The 19,234-nt window shown below is 43.7% G+C and overlaps 1 protein-coding gene across 1 annotated transcript; it reads right to left on the reverse strand.

Moving 5' to 3' along the window:
- Positions 1-9,280: 9,280 nt before the first annotated feature.
- Positions 9,281-12,690, reverse strand: LOC136442001 (kelch repeat and BTB domain-containing protein 8-like). Its single transcript, XM_066438590.1, has one exon. It carries the CDS (start codon positions 12,448-12,450, stop codon positions 10,678-10,680), a length of 1,773 nt encoding a protein of 590 aa, XP_066294687.1. The 5' UTR covers positions 12,451-12,690; the 3' UTR covers positions 9,281-10,677.
- Positions 12,691-19,234: the final 6,544 nt, after the last annotated feature.

Below are 19,234 nucleotides of genomic sequence, written 5' to 3' on the forward strand. Positions count from 1 at the left end.
GTGCAAATATTTTCATGAATGGATGTTGAAATCGTGGACGTCAACTCAATAATTGTCAGCACACAAAAAAGATGGCAGAGTTCAGCCATTTTATTACAAGAGCCGCAGACAAGAGAAAGAAGCCACTCAAAAAGGCTTTATTCACGTTCCTTATAGCAAACTACTTGAGTAGTAGTGATAGAGCCAAACTAGGCGAAATCGCCTCAACTGCCCCCTCAACGATTTCGCCTAGTTATGACACCGAAAAGAAAGATGCAAATGAATGACCACGGAGGGGGAGGGGCATATGGTAACCATGGAGGGACTTGGTCTATGCAAATGAGTTCACTAGTCTATGCAGATGAGTTCACATGACGACCATGGCGGGTGGGGCGGTAGGTGTATAAAGGATTGCAGGGGAACTACTGCTAGACACACTACACTTTGGTCTATATATGGAGAATTACGGAGAAGATGGCTGCACATGATTATGACAACAACATGCTGCCATCTGTGTGTGCTGAAAGACGACAGTCAGAGGAGACGTGGCGGGAGACTGTGGCTATTCTACAACACCTGCTATATCGCAAGACTGGTGGATCCTTTAAGGGAGCACACCCCAGTTTCTTGCCCCCATTGAAGCCTATAGTTAAGAGGGTTTTTTCATGGACGCCGCGTTGAAAGAAAAAAATTTCTCAGGAAACAACACCTATATAGAAAGGAAACACGTACCCTACGGTCTAACATATCTGATTTACAAGAAAATTCTAGTACTTAGAATCTCACAATAGTAGTTTTCTCGAGGTATGTCGAAAGCCCATAGCAGTGACGTAATCGGCCAGGCGCCATGGGCGAGTCACTGTTTGCGGCCTCGGAGCGATACCCGGAAGCGAAGATCCGTCGACAAAAACGTACCGAAAACAACGTATAGGGGTTGAATTTTATACAAACAGTGATCTGGATGCACTACCCTAATTTTTCACCAAGTAACCTGGAACAGAAAACCAGCTAAAAAACACTTACTCCAAAATTTTTGGGACTATCCTGGACCCCGGTCGCGGAATAACTGGGGTGTGCACCGTTAATATACATTGATATTTCTTTTTTTCGTCAAAACATCTAAAGACACCCTACTTTATCCATCGCCAAAGCAAATTTCTGGATACGGTCATTCTACAGTCTGCAACAGGTGGTTACAGAACGCATGTCAACTGACTGTTTTTTGAGGCCGCCTAGCGGACAATTTGTGCGCTGCAGTTCAATCGACGCTGTCACGTATTTCAAGCCTTGCGCACTAAATGGCAGGTATAAGGAAGCCGAAATGGCATTTAACATATCGGGAGGGAACATGAGGTTATTTCTTACTCGTTAGATTTCCTACCGGGGGAGTACTCACGTGACAGTAAACAAATATATGTCGCCACATTCACGTGTGTACATGAAACTGGACAGTTCATTTCAAGCTTAAACTGAGTTATTTGTTATACATTGTCCTTAAGTTCAGTACATAGAGACAAAGAATACACGCAAGATAACCTACGGATACATTCCGACATCCGTATCGTCCTAAAAGAGGATTTTTACCAATGAATCAACAGGATAAACAGATACTTGCACAACACTAGTTTGAAATGTAGGGCCGGGTTAGAGCGGCCCCCTTCTGGAACAGGGTATGCCCATCAACGTCACACAACGTCACAATGGAACAACTGTTGGTCAATAAAGGAGTCATAAAGATTTGATTGTTGCATGTGTTCTGTTTTGAAAATGTGTGTGTGTGTGTGTGAAAATATGCCGTAGCAGGGTTTCGTCTGTCGTAATATACGGCGCAACGCCGTTTTTACTTCCGTAAAACATGTCTAGAGGACGTGGCCGCCCTCCGAAAGAAGTCATGCGCCGCGGCAGAGAGGGGTTTCACAGGGGACATCCCTACTATTCAAGGCAGCGGTCTGAGACCGATAGCACTGACCGGACCGAGAAGTACGAGAGGTTGGAGAAAACAATGTTTAGAATGGCGCAAGGTATGACGTGCCCAACACCAGGTAGGCTGAGGCCGAAGGATGACTTGCCAGGCCTCCTGGAAAGGATGGCGGCAGTACACATAGACTCAGAGAACATTCCCGAAGCCAGAGAACTCCACATCCCCTACCTTGTGAACCTTATCCAAATGTTTGTAACAGAACACCCTACACATTGCACAAAGCCTGTTGTAACCATGCCCTACACACTAGAGAAAAAATTTGGAACTGGATTCAAAGAAGTTTTGCGGTGTAAAACCTGCGGGTATTGCACAGAGAGGATGAAGATGTATCTAGAAGCAAGCAGACAGGGAGGTGCCACCAGAGGGCCGAAACCAACTAGAAAAGCCGTACAACTGTCCCTTGCCCTTTCGAAGTTGCCACTAGGAATCACGGGCGCAACAACTCTCCTTAATGCGACAGAAACCCCCGCTCAGAGCAAAAGCAAACTACAAAAAATCACAAACACGCTGTCTGGTGTAGTAGTGGCCGAGATGAAGGACGCTCTGGCCGAAAACAGGGGTAAGCTGCGCAAAGTTCAAGAAATACAGGGAAAGGAAGTGAAGGAAGGCGAGGCCGTTCTAGCTACCGTTGCGTTAGATGGAACATACAACAACCCCACACGAAACACCTACACTCAAAACGCAACACAGGTATCACTACCGGTGCTTGAGACAACAACAGGACAGAACATGTGGGTTGGTTTTGGTTTCGCCAGTAAGTTATGTTCATGTGCGCGATTGGGGGGAGGAAGGGAAAGGCGGGAGCACGATCCCTGTTGTAAGGCGAACTTTCCCATGGCTGACCCAATCGGGAAAGCTGAGGAGGTTTTGTCGAGGCGGGCCGTGGAGGGTATGCAGGAAAAAAACCCGGTCATACCGTCTGAAATCGTTACAGATAATGATTCCTATGCAACGAAAGGTGTTCGCGCCGCTGTTAAGAACATTAGTCCGTCAGTAACTGTAGAAAAACTTGATTGTACCTCACATGTATCAAGGGGTCAAAAGCGGAAAATGTATAGGGTGGCCGACGCGCTTAGCGCTCAAATTGTCGCTGGTGATATCGGGCGTTCAGATAAAGTCACAAAACAAAAACGAACTTGGTTTGCCTCCACTCTCGGCAGAGCATTGTCGAAACGATGCAGCAGAGAGATGGACCTCGCTTTCAAGAGCTATCCCCAAAATGAAGACATGTTTAAATTGGCTGTCCATGAGGCCAAGGAAAACATACTTGATTGTTTTTCCGGCCATCATTCAAAATGCCAAGATGTTTCCTTCTATTGTCGTGCGGGGCCCGATTACAAGCCTACCTACCTGCCGCGGGGTAAGTATATCGTGCCTACTGGGGGGGGGGGGGGGGTGTACCGGGTAGAGGGTACCGTTATCCCGGCCCCCTAGAGCCTTCTTATTTTGCTTTCTTGTCTTCTTCATGATCAACATCTGTTTTATATACTTGATTGTACATTAGGTGTTGCCGACTCCGCATAAGTGTCCGTTTTGCAATAAGTTTCTTTCCTTTAATGTACTCTAGGGTTTGTTTCCTTCTCTTGTGATAGCGGGCCCTCTTGTCAATACCCAGGAGAGCGCGACACGCTGTTCCGCCAGGTAAAAAACCTGAGCCGGCGGCTTGGTTGAGTCGGCACAACGACTCTCCCAGACCGCCGACTGCACCAGAGTGCGCGGCGCTACTTGCCCGCAACTCCCCTGCCGATCTAAATGTATTATTCTTTGGTAGTGACACTTGGGTTGTCCGATGGGCCGCTTCAACGGCATTTGTGGACATAAGGCGACGCTGTCTGTGTACCATTTGTTTCGAAAGTTTATAATTTATGACCTCATGGAGTACTTTGATGTCATTACTCGTAGGCACGATATACTTACCCCGCGGCAGGTAGGTAGGCTTGTAATCGGGCCCCGCACGACAATAGAAGGAAACATCTTGGCATTTTGAATGATGGCCGGAAAAACAATCAAGTATGTTTTCCTTGGCCTCATGGACAGCCAATTTAAACATGTCTTCATTTTGGGGATAGCTCTTGAAAGCGAGGTCCATCTCTCTGCTGCATCGTTTCGACAATGCTCTGCCGAGAGTGGAGGCAAACCAAGTTCGTTTTTGTTTTGTGACTTTATCTGAACGCCCGATATCACCAGCGACAATTTGAGCGCTAAGCGCGTCGGCCACCCTATACATTTTCCGCTTTTGACCACTTGATACATGTGAGGTACAATCAAGTTTTTCTACAGTTACTGACGGACTAATGTTCTTAACAGCGGCGCGAACACCTTTCGTTGCATAGGAATCATTATCTGTAACGATTTCAGACGGTATGACCGGGTTTTTTTCCTGCATACCCTCCACGGCCCGCCTCGACAAAACCTCCTCAGCTTTCCCGATTGGGTCAGCCATGGGAAAGTTCGCCTTACAACAGGGATCGTGCTCCCGCCTTTCCCTTCCTCCCCCCAATCGCGCACATGAACATAACTTACTGGCGAAACCAAAACCAACCCACATGTTCTGTCCTGTTGTTGTCTCAAGCACCGGTAGTGATACCTGTGTTGCGTTTTGAGTGTAGGTGTTTCGTGTGGGGTTGTTGTATGTTCCATCTAACGCAACGGTAGCTAGAACGGCCTCGCCTTCCTTCACTTCCTTTCCCTGTATTTCTTGAACTTTGCGCAGCTTACCCCTGTTTTCGGCCAGAGCGTCCTTCATCTCGGCCACTACTACACCAGACAGCGTGTTTGTGATTTTTTGTAGTTTGCTTTTGCTCTGAGCGGGGGTTTCTGTCGCATTAAGGAGAGTTGTTGCGCCCGTGATTCCTAGTGGCAACTTCGAAAGGGCAAGGGACAGTTGTACGGCTTTTCTAGTTGGTTTCGGCCCTCTGGTGGCACCTCCCTGTCTGCTTGCTTCTAGATACATCTTCATCCTCTCTGTGCAATACCCGCAGGTTTTACACCGCAAAACTTCTTTGAATCCAGTTCCAAATTTTTTCTCTAGTGTGTAGGGCATGGTTACAACAGGCTTTGTGCAATGTGTAGGGTGTTCTGTTACAAACATTTGGATAAGGTTCACAAGGTAGGGGATGTGGAGTTCTCTGGCTTCGGGAATGTTCTCTGAGTCTATGTGTACTGCCGCCATCCTTTCCAGGAGGCCTGGCAAGTCATCCTTCGGCCTCAGCCTACCTGGTGTTGGGCACGTCATACCTTGCGCCATTCTAAACATTGTTTTCTCCAACCTCTCGTACTTCTCGGTCCGGTCAGTGCTATCGGTCTCAGACCGCTGCCTTGAATAGTAGGGATGTCCCCTGTGAAACCCCTCTCTGCCGCGGCGCATGACTTCTTTCGGAGGGCGGCCACGTCCTCTAGACATGTTTTACGGAAGTAAAAACGGCGTTGCGCCGTATATTACGACAGACGAAACCCTGCTACGGCATATTTTCACACACACACACACACATTTTCAAAACAGAACACATGCAACAATCAAATCTTTATGACTCCTTTATTGACCAACAGTTGTTCCATTGTGACGTTGTGTGACGTTGATGGGCATACCCTGTTCCAGAAGGGGGCCGCTCTAACCCGGCCCTACATTTCAAACTAGTGTTGTGCAAGTATCTGTTTATCCTGTTGATTCATTGGTAAAAATCCTCTTTTAGGACGATACGGATGTCGGAATGTATCCGTAGGTTATCTTGCGTGTATTCTTTGTCTCTATGTACTGAACTTAAGGACAATATATAACAAATAACTCAGTTTAAGCTTGAAATGAACTGTCCAGTTTCATGTACACACGTGAATGTGGCGACATATATTTGTTTACTGTCACGTGAGTACTCCCCCGGTAGGAAATCTAACGAGTAAGAAATAACCTCATGTTCCCTCCCGATATGTTAAATGCCATTTCGGCTTCCTCATACCTGCCATTTAGTGCGCAAGGCTTGAAATACGTGACAGCGTCGATTGAACTGCAGCGCACAAATTGTCCGCTAGGCGGCCTCAAAAAACAGTCAGTTGACATGCGTTCTGTAACCACCTGTTGCAGACTGTAGAATGACCGTATCCAGAAATTTGCTTTGGCGATGGATAAAGTAGGGTGTCTTTAGATGTTTTGACGAAAAAAAGAAATATCAATGTATATTAACGGTGCACACCCCAGTTATTCCGCGACCGGGGTCCAGGATAGTCCCAAAAATTTTGGAGTAAGTGTTTTTTAGCTGGTTTTCTGTTCCAGGTTACTTGGTGAAAAATTAGGGTAGTGCATCCAGATCACTGTTTGTATAAAATTCAACCCCTATACGTTGTTTTCGGTACGTTTTTGTCGACGGATCTTCGCTTCCGGGTATCGCTCCGAGGCCGCAAACAGTGACTCGCCCATGGCGCCTGGCCGATTACGTCACTGCTATGGGCTTTCGACATACCTCGAGAAAACTACTATTGTGAGATTCTAAGTACTAGAATTTTCTTGTAAATCAGATATGTTAGACCGTAGGGTACGTGTTTCCTTTCTATATAGGTGTTGTTTCCTGAGAAATTTTTTTCTTTCAACGCGGCGTCCATGAAAAAACCCTCTTAACTATAGGCTTCAATGGGGGCAAGAAACTGGGGTGTGCTCCCTTAAAGGATCCACCAGTCTTGCGATATAGCAGGTGTTGTAGAATAGCCACAGTCTCCCGCCACGTCTCCTCTGACTGTCGTCTTTCAGCACACACAGATGGCAGCATGTTGTTGTCATAATCATGTGCAGCCAGCTTCTCCGTAATTCTCCATATATAGACCAAAGTGTAGTGTGTCTAGCAGTAGTTCCCCTGCAATCCTTTATACACCTACCGCCCCACCCGCCATGGTCGTCATGTGAACTCATCTGCATAGACTAGTGAACTCATTTGCATAGACCAAGTCCCTCCATGGTTACCATATGCCCCTCCCCCTCCGTGGTCATTCATTTGCATCTTTCTTTTCGGTGTCATAACTAGGCGAAATCGTTGAGGGGGCAGTTGAGGCGATTTCGCCTAGTTTGGCTCTATCACTACTTACTTGTACCATGTAATAGCAATACAAAGGGGTACGTTACCTGCATGTAGCAGTACGAGCACAAGCGCAACGCCGGGCAAACGCATCTTTGTGCGACTTCTCGCTCGCTTCTCCCCTTCTGTCCTTGCCTCAAATAAGGATGTACTTACAGTTCACTGAATGATATTCCATTGCACAATTTAGGCGTTGACGTAACATTGCAATGTATTGCGAGCCGTTTCAATTGTTTGAAATTCTATTATTCTTTCGCGGCTCGTACAGAAAGGAAACATGAAAATAAACAACTTTCCCTGGAATCATCCGACGTTAGTTATCCGACATACATGTATAGTTGGTTCGGTTCTAGAGCAACCTTACATCGAAAATAGCAATCACTATTAAAATGAAAAGACGGGGCATTTAGTCTGATTGACTGAATAATTTATAAGGTTTTGGGTGTCTAATAGCCCTTCTGTGAAGAGAGCAGTACCACGGTCTTTGTTTCCGACCATCCAGGCATCAACGCAATGAAGCGAAATACGATACTACACTTGTCATTCACATGATCTCATCTGTTGAAGGGCTATAGAAAGCATGCGCAGTGGACACAGAATGACGTCGGTATTCGTATGACGAAACGAAGTGTGACATCATGCCTAGAGTTGAGGTATTAGTGCATATGCAAGTAGTAGCCTGTCAAATTGATCTCCAAGCAGATGCTAAATGTAGCCTTCTGTGTACACTTCTGGGCAGTAGTAGTAGTCCACGGTGTTCTGCTGCTGCAGTGACCAGTGTAGCGATAGAAAATCGCCAGCCGCCCGAAGGTGTGCGCAGGAGGCTACTTGGAGTAAATGATCTGATAAAGAATCTTTGATAAGCTTTGACTTGAATTTTCCCCAATGAACGGTCTTGTTGTTTTGCAATGGTGTATGTTTTATTCTAGTTGAGAAATGAACATAAGGACTGAGTTACCTAATCCTTGGAATCCGGGAATAAATCTTTGTAGACAATTTTAGAATGGTGTGATTTTAATCAGCTGACTACTTTCTTTTGTACCATCAAAATTCTTCCAATTTTTACCAATTGTCCTATATCGTGTGAGCCATTGACATAGGAAGTCGAAATGCTTTCAAGTTTTTCTGCAATGAAGATATTACAAGAAGTGTACCATAAATAGAGTACCCTCGGTTTTATGACATTGAACTTAAGTTGTTTCCTTGTTCCCAGCTTAGAAATCTGCATTAGCATCTATAAGTTGCTGCCGCACCGCGTGTCTGCGAAGCTGGTGTGTTACGCCCAAGGGCGGTTATACTGTTTGTATAGATACAGATATTCTGTATCATAAACACTGTAGTTACAGCTTGATTTACATTTGATAAACCTTTGTTCTAAGTCTAGATGAGGACTGCCCTTGCTAAAGGGGAACCCATTCAGCGGAAAAGCAAGTTTGAGGGGTTTTGAGACAGATCATCCTTAAGAAAGTAGCTCCAGTTTGATTAAGAAGACTTAATATAAACCACAATTCGATAATGGTCGGACTTGGAAATTCTATATATCATATGCCCTTTGTTCCAGAAAATTAATTTCTGTTGGTAGGTTTTGTCCAATAATATTTAGAAATGGCAAAGGAAATTCATCAGTTCTGCTAAGGCCATGTTGATTTCATTACATGAATGACATCCGCGCGAGCATCAATTTTCGTCCAAACAAAAAAAAAGGTTTTCAGCCATACTGTAAACCATGCAAATCAGCTGCAAAATGATAAAACACATGCCGCAAATTGCAAAAAAAAGGCCATTGCACTTGAGCTAGACGCTACCTCCAAGAAGTGTTTTATCATACGCGACCTACCGAAACTAGCTACGTTGGAAAGGTTACTAAGGTCTTATAAATACAACATGGTAACAAAATATGTTAGTTTTGGTTTATTGTAAATATCATTAGATATGATTTATTCCTTTCTTCTCTGTCTTTTCCGCCACACATTCATCTTGAGAAAAACATTCAGGCAGGACAATACTATGTCCATGGATGGTGCACAGTAGGCTACAGCTTAATGATATGCCTTCATTGATAATACTGAATACTTATAGTACGTGTATTCAAAGTTTAAGGCAAAATATTGAATCGATTCCCTACATGATAAGTTGCTACTGAGTGTAAAGTGGTACATGTTACGTATATTGCCTAGAACACTACGACCTAATCTAACGTATTCATCCCTTGAACTCTGTATCATATAAATTATTTATCATTGTCACGAGTCACTCACGACATTAGTGAAAGACACATATTCAACACAGAATTCCATTCCCCACCCTGAAATCTTGCTAACGATACAGCAGGCCTCTCCACATGACTCACTTCTCTTGGTCTACTGTAGGCGTATCAGCTATGTTCGCTCGCTCTCACACCTGCCTCGTGCTCCAGGTCTTTAGTATGTCTAAGATATGTGATCACCTGCAGTCTGTATTTTGCTTCCTGTAGCTGGCACAACTTACGCTCTTGTAAAGCTAATTTCGTAACTAGAGTTCCACGACCTCATACCTTCGCCAAATGATTTTAACCTTTATGACTGACGTATTAGGAGTGTTTCTCATCAATGATAAATCATACCAGTTGATTGTCGTAAAATATAACATGTCCAAAGTATCAGCTTAACAAATTATGAGCCTACGGTTATGCTAATATTTATCTGCAATTATGCAAAAGAGACCCTTATTAACATAATTTGATTCAACGATGTTAACATTCACATAACTTCCCGATGCCACAAAAAAAGTATTAAATCTATGAAATTGCCGTCATTTGCCAGTGTGGAATAATACAAGTTACTCATTAAGTATGCAAATTAGGCCCACATTTGCATATTTTCTATCTATTAACAGTCCTCTCTTCCTCAGTTACAATTTGAATAGTCATATCATGGAACATAGTGGATTTTTAAAGTTGCCTTATTAATTATGCAAATTAGAATCTGATTTGCATAATTATTGTCCAATCATACTAAGCATCACACAAGCTATCCACATACCAACAATGATGACCACCCATCAAGGCCATCTTGTTTTAGTATTTTCTCATTAATTATGCAAATGAGGTATTCATTTGCATAGTTCATATCAATTAATATTTCTCTCTTCCTCAGTTACATATGTCACATGTTTCAGAGTCCTATCATGGAATTTGGCGGATGTATAAACTTTCCTCATTAATTATGCAAATTACATACTGATTTGCATAAGAAGTGTCTTATCATGGACATCATCACTCAAGCTATCTACCTACCAAAAATCATTACCATCCATCAAGCCCTTCTTGAGTTATTCCCTTTCAAAGTCAGACGCAAAACCTGCTCCTGCAGTTCCAAAAAAGCCGCTAGGGGGCCCAAACCCACACCAATTACTCTCTGTCCAAAGATCTATCTACCACTCAAAAATAAGTTCCATAGCATGTCCGGAACACGAGTTATCAAAACAGGAAGTTCCGCTGCAGTACCGTATGAAGCCGCTAGGGGGCCCAAAATCTCATCGTTTTTAGGTCTCATCAAAACCTACCGACATACCAAATATCAAAACAATCCATCAAGGCATTCTCGAGTTATCCTGTGACACTACAAACAAACAGACAAACAAACGCTACCCTCTGCATAACCTTCTCGGCGAAGGTAATCATGAGGCAATAGTGTCCAGCCCATCGATGTGAACGCACCCTGCCGTACAGTGAAAGCTTGCCTGTCCTGAACGCGCAACAACGTTCTTGTCGTACAGACTCCACTGGTCCAGAGGGCACGGGAAGTCTGTTGGCTGCAGGACGTACAAACCTCCTGTACTGTACAGATACAGCCTGTCCTCTACAGCCACCGGTCCCACCACCGCTTCTACCTCCTCTCTAAGGAACTTTTTATCCTCCTCCCACTGGTCATTTTCGGGGTTGTACATTGCCATGGTTGTAGGCTTCCAGGACGCATTCTTCCACGACGACAATATCGTGTACATCTTCCCACCTACAACTGCCGCGCCGTCGATTCTCTTGATAGCAGGCATTGGCGCGACGTTGGTCCATGTATCAGTTAGCGTTTGGTAGCAGAATACATCTTTGCTTCTCGGGCTGTCGAAACCACACAGGACGTAGATGTTGTGTTCTATGGTGACGGCGTGGTGGCCATTCAAACCATGTGGAAGCTGGGCCATCATATGCCAGGCATTTTCCTCGGGGTTGTACTTTTCGACATCATACAGTGGTTTGCCATGAGGATGGTGCTTACCGCCAATAGCGTACACATGACTTCCAACACTGGCTAGTGCAAAGTCGAACTTGCTAACGTACATGTTGGCTTTTTCCCACCATTTGTTGTGAAGACTATCATAAACATAGAAGTACGCACATGCCAAGAGCTTAACGTTTTTATCCGGATTCTTCACAGCTGGATCATTCCTAACTCCACCGGCTACGTACAGTTTGTTATCCTGCGACACGATTATACTGAGATTAGAGGCGATGTAGGGCGTGGGAAGGCCGTGCTCGATCTTTGTGCGGGTTTCATATAAACGTAGGTCTACACAGTCCCGGGTTTTATACACAGAAACAATTGTGTCCGTTCTTCTTGTACCGCATCTTAAGCTTGGGATGAGACCGAGAGACTGTGGATTCCTCATGGCATCATCCAGGCCTACCTGCACCTGTGCAGCTGTCCTAACCTTACACAGCTGTGCAGCAGTTGGACAATCTCCCATCACCTGGTCTTCTAGCATCTGCTGCCGCATGCTTAAAGGCTTCATGGTGTTGTACCTGACGTGTTTCATGAGTTTGCCAACATCGCCTGCGTGGTTGTGCTCCGTCCATCTTACCAGGGCATCAGAAATGTTATCCCCCTTATGAAGACATACAGAGACGTCTGATACAAGTTCTGTTACCTGGGGCAGATCAAGACCAAGGAACTCGCTTCCCTTGCTTACGTCGGCGAAATCAGAAACAACCGTCCACCGGGCTGCCTGAGCTAACTCCTTGCAGTTGTAGGTGCGTGCGAGAAAGTATAGAGACACGCAGTTGGATGGAATGACCCGCTTGACCAGCCACTCTTCACAGGCATGGTGAAGGTCAACGACCTGGAGGAAGTCTGAAGCTTGTACGAGGTCTTGGACTGTATCGAAACAGTCTCCTGTGAGAGAAATTTTCCCGGTGTAAATGAAATGTAAAACGTGAGCCATGGCTTCCTGACCAACGCCGTAGATGGAAATGTCCTCCTGTCGAGCTTCCTGCAGCCCTTTGGTGAACATAGTCGCAAAATACGGGCTGCCAGCGGCTAAGACGTTCCGATGGACAGGAAAGGATATGCCGTTAACATGGAGTCTGGCATCAGTCAAGGATCCTGATGCTCGCATGTCGTTTAGGTTTCGTACAAGAGCAGGGATTCGAACGGAGGATACGTCTATGTCGGCCATGTTGCTGACTCATCCGTGTTCTGTCTATGATCTGTGACCTGGAAACCTGCAAGGGAAATAAAACATAGTTACAACCTAAAGGATCAATCACATAAAGGTGGACCAGTGCAAGATATGAAAGGAGTATACACATACAGGGAAAGGAGAAGAACATACCAACACAAACGATATACCCATAGCCTAACTTATAAAAGAGCTACCTTTTAAAAACAAGATTTACATAAGGCCACCAGTTCTGTGTTTGTACGAGTCTGAATTGACGAGGATCTGGATAATGGCGTTAACAGAACAGGGGAGTCGAGAAACAAATGAATGTGTCAGCTAGTCTGAGGTATCAACCCTGACTGGCAAATATAAAACTGGTGCAGCAATTGATGGAAAACATTTATAACACGTCACTCGAAAATGTTGATATCATTTGGCGATGGTATGAGGTGGTGGAACTCTAGTTTAGTATGACCTTAGTATGACAGCAAGACATCCAATGAATGACACTGCTCTACCGCGAACATTTCCAAGTGAAATATGATAACCTCTGTATCAGGCTGTGTTTATCTCAGTGTTGATATTTCTGTTAATCTCGAGTTGGAGGAACTGGCATGTTTTGACGGCGGACCAAAGACCTGCAAAATGTCACAACAATTCTACTAAAACAAGCCAGGCCCTACATCTGCTTAGAGATAGCAATTATGTTTCCCTTGCCCAGTCGGTAAATAACTCTAGCTTTGGTAAAGTTGGTCAGCGTCTACTCTTAATCCAGTTTGAGTGGGTATCTTATTACCTGTTATGTGGGGTGTCTTACATTACTTGGATCAAGTTGGATGTCTAACGTTCATCGACGTATCTAAAAGAGCTACCTCTATTTTACCAGAGACGTTGGTTTGAAATTGGCTTGCTTCTTTTATAAATTCTATGTCGGTCTTCTGAGCCTTAGTTAAGTACTTTTTATTCATCAGGGCGTGCATCCAGTCAGATATCCCAGTCTTACCTTTCATGTAATACTGTTGGCCAATTGCTATCTGTTTAATTACACAAAAGTTGGTAAGCAAAATGTTCATTATGCTAAGAATAAAGAACGCTGTGAACACCGTGGAATTTACAACAATAACGCTACGACAGAGTTCTTCCAAACAAAATCTAAATGTGCTTTGGCCCGATGATGCGCCAGCAGAATGATCACCTCTGAAGGCCTCTCCAGATGTTTCGGTCTATGGACTCGCGGAGCTGTTTTGTTTTTCTAATACTGGACGGTGCACACACCGGGTTTTTTCCAAGACACAGTTGTTTCGACTCAGACGTATATTCTAGAAGAGACGGTCGCTGGAGTTGAGGGTGTGCGACCTCGAATTGAGACAACAACAAAAAATGAGGTGTGCTCTCTTAATGGGGTATGTAAGGGATCACGACAACGGCTTTAATACGCTGCATTCAGGAGAAACCCTTACGTTTAACGCTAAATTCAAGGAAGGTAATCACACAAAAACTTCGTCATGTCCCTTCGAATTCGAATTACGTGAATAAGACGGCTTCCCCGACGAATTGTGGAAACTAAATAAGAATAGCTTACCTTACGCAGAAGGGACATACTGAGGCCTACATAATTCTTACTTGTTTGCGTTCCCTTGAGTGCGCCACGATCTGTTGCTATTGCAAAGTGCTGAATTTCATTGGAATCTCGCGGTGCTCGGTATGTTTGTACGACAGCACGCTGTACCCACGGTCCTCATTGTTTACGAATGGCTAAACACCACCAAGCGACGCACTTCTGATCAACGGTTGACCTGTTTTGTGGACAGGGCATGTCCTTACTAAGGCATCGTGTGACGCTTGTAAGAGTTTTCGGGGAAATATGCCAAAACAAGGTGTTGAAAGGAGACCTTCCTGTATCTCCACCGTGACAACAACAGAAACAAGATTGGCAACATAAAAAGATGTTGCCATGGCGACGGTGGTCTCTGTTAACGTTTTCGTTTTTAACCCACATGCAAATAAGGACCTCGCATAATTTGAGGCATAAATCATATCAGTCGATCACCTTCTCTACCGAAATAACACAAGTTGTCAAATGTATGAAAATCTTGTTTTCACAAAAAAGATATCGTACCATTCCCTCATAAATTATGTAAATGAGGCCATCTATGCAAGATTTGTGTCTAACAGTCGCCACATTTACTTAACTTCCAAATGGTGCAAAAATGAAATCCCCATCATTTACCACTATGGATTTATAGTATTTTGTCATTAATTATGCAAATTAAGTATCAATTTGCATAATTGATATCTATCGATATTGATCTCTTTCTCAGTTACATATGTCATGTGTTTGAGAGTCCTATAATAGAATGCAGCTGATTTATTAACTGTCCTCATTAATTATGCAAATCAGATATTGATTTGCATAATTGGCATATGATTATGTAAATCATCACTTGAGCTATCAACACACCAAAAATTATGATGATCCGTCATCCCCTTCTTGCGTTATCCTGTTTCAAAGTTTGAGTCCAAATCAGCTCCTGCAGTTCCAAAAAAAGCTGCTAGGGGGTCCAAATCTACAGGACATATTTTCATAACAAAGAGCTATCCACCACTTAAAAATCATGACTATAGCATGTTCAGAAGACGAGATTTGAAAAGTAAAAGTTCACCTGCAATACCATAGAAAGTCGCTAGGGGGCCCAAAATCCAATCATTACAAGGTCTCCCACAGACCTACCCACCTACAAAATATGAAGACAATACATCCAGGCATTCTTGAGTTATCGTCCCATGGACTTTCACATTCCTGTACAATTCCTAGAATTCTTGCAATCTGCACACAATATAGTAAAAATTTGTCTCGCCCCTGAGGCGTCGCCAAAAAAAGTGAACTATGCCGCTGCGGTCTCGCCCGTAGGATTAGTTTATGCTCCAACCGTCATTTTCTCAAGCAACAGAAGCAAAATAAAAACACACGGTACTTTTCTGAGACGCAACTCCAACAACCCCCCAACCCCACCCCCCGCCAGTGACAGCGTGCTCAGAATCACTACATTTTAGGGCCCTGTCACACTTGTGCGTTTATGCTAGTCCGCATGAGTTGCGTATTAACAAGTTTTTGTTTTTATTTGATAGGTTAAGTTTGCAGCCAAGGAAGTCATTTCTTTGGTTCGATAACTAGGCTGCACTACGGTAGTCAAAGTACAAAACAACTTCTTCCCTGCAAACTTAACATAAACCCCAAAAAAATGTTCGTGCGCAACCCATACGCACTTGAATATACGCACAAGTGAGACAGGGCCTTTAGTCTACTTCAATTTGCGAAGATTAGTGACCCCATTATAGCATGCCCACCAAATAGTGCCGTGTAGCAACGGGACAACAAGATTGGGTTTACTAACCAGCCATGATGATCTATGGTCTTATCTAGATTGGGCCTTTGCGGCCCCTGGGGTGGGACATTTCTTGAGAACGACCCCCTGTGCCAGCTAATCTCAGTACGAGGCGTGTGCCCATCACACACGAATCCGGAGTCCTCTGATTTGTCCCGTTGACGTTGAGCCCTTGGGAAAGGCACTTCACACGACTTTCCTCACTTCACTCAGGTGGAAATGAGTACCTAGCTTCGGTTAGGGTCGTCCCTAGGCTAGGATAGAACGTAAAATGCAGGTCCCGTGTTTCAGGACAGCCACACATCGAGAACGTTTAAGAACCCACCAAGCTTATCAAAGAGTGTGTCGAAAAGTGTATCGGTGTGAGTTGATACAGTCTGGGCCGGGTTGACATCTCGAAAATGTGATAGTCGCCTGTTATGTCAGTCCTTCCACAAATGTGGTACATCTGAATGAATTAATAAATGCAAAATTACGGTACTACAACCTTGCTACAACGTAATAACGTAATCAGTAGAATCAATGTTCGCAAGGCTCGGACCAACAGACTTTACAATTTTTATCCTCACTGCACCATACAACAGGCAAATCGAGTCGTAATGTCTATGTCTATGTACATGTCCAGTTTTTGTTTTCACTGCGTGCGAATAGGATAGTATTGTTAGATCAACACAATTCAGGGTACATGTATATAGTCAGTGTATTTCTGCTATGTTGATTTGAACAATAACAAGATTGGCAACACAAAAAGATGTTGCCATGGCGACGGTGGTCTCTGTTAACGTTTTCGTTTTTAGCCCACATGCAAATAAGGACCTCGCATAATAAATTGCATAAATCATATCAGTCGATCACCTTCTCTACCAAAATAACACAAGTTGTCCAATGTATGAAAATCTTGTTTTCACAAAAAAAGATATCGTACCATCTCCTAATAAATTATGTAAATGAGGCCCTCTATGCAAGATTTGTGTCTAATAGTGGCCACATTTACTTAACTTCCAAATGGTGCAAAAATGAAATCCCCATCATTTACCACTATGGATTTATAGTATTTGCCATTAATTATGCAAAGTAAGTATCAATTTGCATAATTGATATCTATCGATATTTATCTCTTTCTCAGTTACATATGTCATGTGTTTGAGAGTCCTATAATAGAATGCAGCTGATTTATTAACTGTCCTCATTAATTATGCAAATCAGATATTGATTTGCATAATTGGCATATGATTATGTAAATTATCACTTAAGCTATCTACACACCAAAAATTATGATGGTCCGTCATCCCCTTCTTGCGTTAGTCTCTTTCAAAGTTTGAGTCAAAATCAGCTCCTGCAGTTCAAAAAAAAGCCGCTAGGGGGTCCAAATCTACAGGACACATTTTCCTAACAAAGAGCTATCCACTACTTAAAAATCATGACTATAGCATGTTCAGAAGACGAGATTTGAAAAGTGAAAGTTCCCCTGCAGTACCATAGAAAGTCGCTAGGGGGGCCAAAATCCAATCATTACAAGGTCTCCCACAGACCTACCCACCTACAAAATATGAAGACAATACATCCAGGCATTCTTGAGTTATTGTCCCATGGACTTTCACATTCCTGTACAATTCCTAGAATTCTTGCAATCTGCACACAATATAGTAAAAATTTGGCTCGCCCCTGAGGCGTCGCCAAAAATGCGTTTGTGAAAAAATAACTTGGAGGCCACGCAGTGCTGCTCTTGGCCCAGGGTCGCTTCACCCCAGATGACCAGGCCTAGGGCAGTTCACCCCAAATGACCAGGCCTAGTAAACGTTGCATATCTACTTGAAATATCAAGGACGGGGCGTAACCTCCAACATTAGAATGCACAAGCCCCAAATGTAAACAATACACGCGTACGCCTAGGTCATCTCTGTCTCAGACAATATATGTTGATATCGGAAACACAGTATCATGTCATCTCCGATAGCCAAAATACCTTCCTTTGAATACTTTGTCTCGAGTAATAAAGTGATGAAGGAAAATGAGATGTGTCCCACATCCCTGAAGGGACATCGGGTGTAATCTGGGGCAGTTCGTGTAACTGCACGGTGGCCTCGCCAAGCCACACATTTAGTAATACTGGAATTAATTACTAATACTTTGCACAACAAAAGTACAGGGATTGTACATTACATATACCCAGCTTGTTTAGATATAGCCAACAGTCGTATTTAGTATCAGTAGCCACTGACACATGTATGTTTTTCCCTATGTTTCTACCATGTACTTGCAATTAGCCCACGGGCATGAACTTGCAATAAAACTTTACATTATAACAACTTCACGACGGGAGGGATGTAAAGAGGGGTACAAAAAAGTTGCTGAGGCAAAACAATACCGCGATTTAGTTGTCATTTTGCTACCTGGTTAGAAAGACATCCACTCGTCAACATATGTATCTATATCTGCTAGTAAGTTGTGTAAATTTTGAACGTTGCAAACATTGTTGGCTTCTGAAAGATGTAGACGCAATTTTTCAACATTTTTACTTGTTGCTTGGAAACGAATCTCGTTCGTTTTCCCGAAGCTTACCCACCTATAGCTACCAAACATGATCCACAGCTTCTCGAGTTGTGCTGTCCGGAAACAAACGAACACGCACACAACCAAACGGCACGGAAAAATAACCTTCTCAGCGAAGTTACTTAATTTGAAATGTCCCTATCGTCAAAAACAGGCCCACTAATATGATCGAAGTAAAATAGTGACAAAGTTTGTAGTACCTGTTCAGATTTTCCACGAATCTTCTCTTGTGCAAACGCAGCAGACACCAATTTGTCAAGGAAGGGTATTTCTCTGGTGCAAGTTTGAGCTGATGGTAAAATCGTTCTTGTAGTGCTACTTACGCGCGAGAAACCGTTTATGAAATGACTTGTAAGATATTTTATGTGGGTAGGCGTATGAAGGTCGGAGGTTTGCAGTCGTTGAACCGGGTGGTTCCGACTTATGACCCTGGAACATGAACATGAAACCATGCAACATGCACTACAAAACGCTGTGGCGATAGGGTTTTAAATGACATGGAAACCAAGAATGGACTCGGGGCTGAACGAATTAAAGATAATCCCTTAGTTTCACCCGTTGGTCAATGTATTCAGAACACAGTGGTGATATCTATCTAATTGATCCCCCCACGTGGCGGTATGGTTTGTTCCACTTCAGACATCGGCTTCATTCCAAAGCTAGGTAAGTACAACAGTTTACAGTTTCGTCGATGTTGAAACAACATGGCGACCGTTCAGTTAAAACCTGCGGTAGAATCCCCCCTCCCAACGATCTTCGGGAGGCCGCAAGAAAGTTCTAATATATAAAGACTTCCCGTTTAAGAATCTTGCGTTAGAGGATCTTAGAGGCTCAGAGGGGGCGAAGGCAATCGCATGTAT

Source organism: Branchiostoma lanceolatum, chromosome 9 (genome assembly GCF_035083965.1).
Source record: "Branchiostoma lanceolatum isolate klBraLanc5 chromosome 9, klBraLanc5.hap2, whole genome shotgun sequence".
In the NCBI taxonomy this organism is placed as follows: Eukaryota; Metazoa; Chordata; class Leptocardii; order Amphioxiformes; family Branchiostomatidae; genus Branchiostoma; species Branchiostoma lanceolatum.

Bases quoted from the DNA above. Each gene is read 5' to 3' on its own strand.
- LOC136442001 (XM_066438590.1), bottom strand. From the start codon at position 12,450: ATGGCCGACATAGACGTATCCTCCGTTCGAATCCCTGCTCTTGTACGA.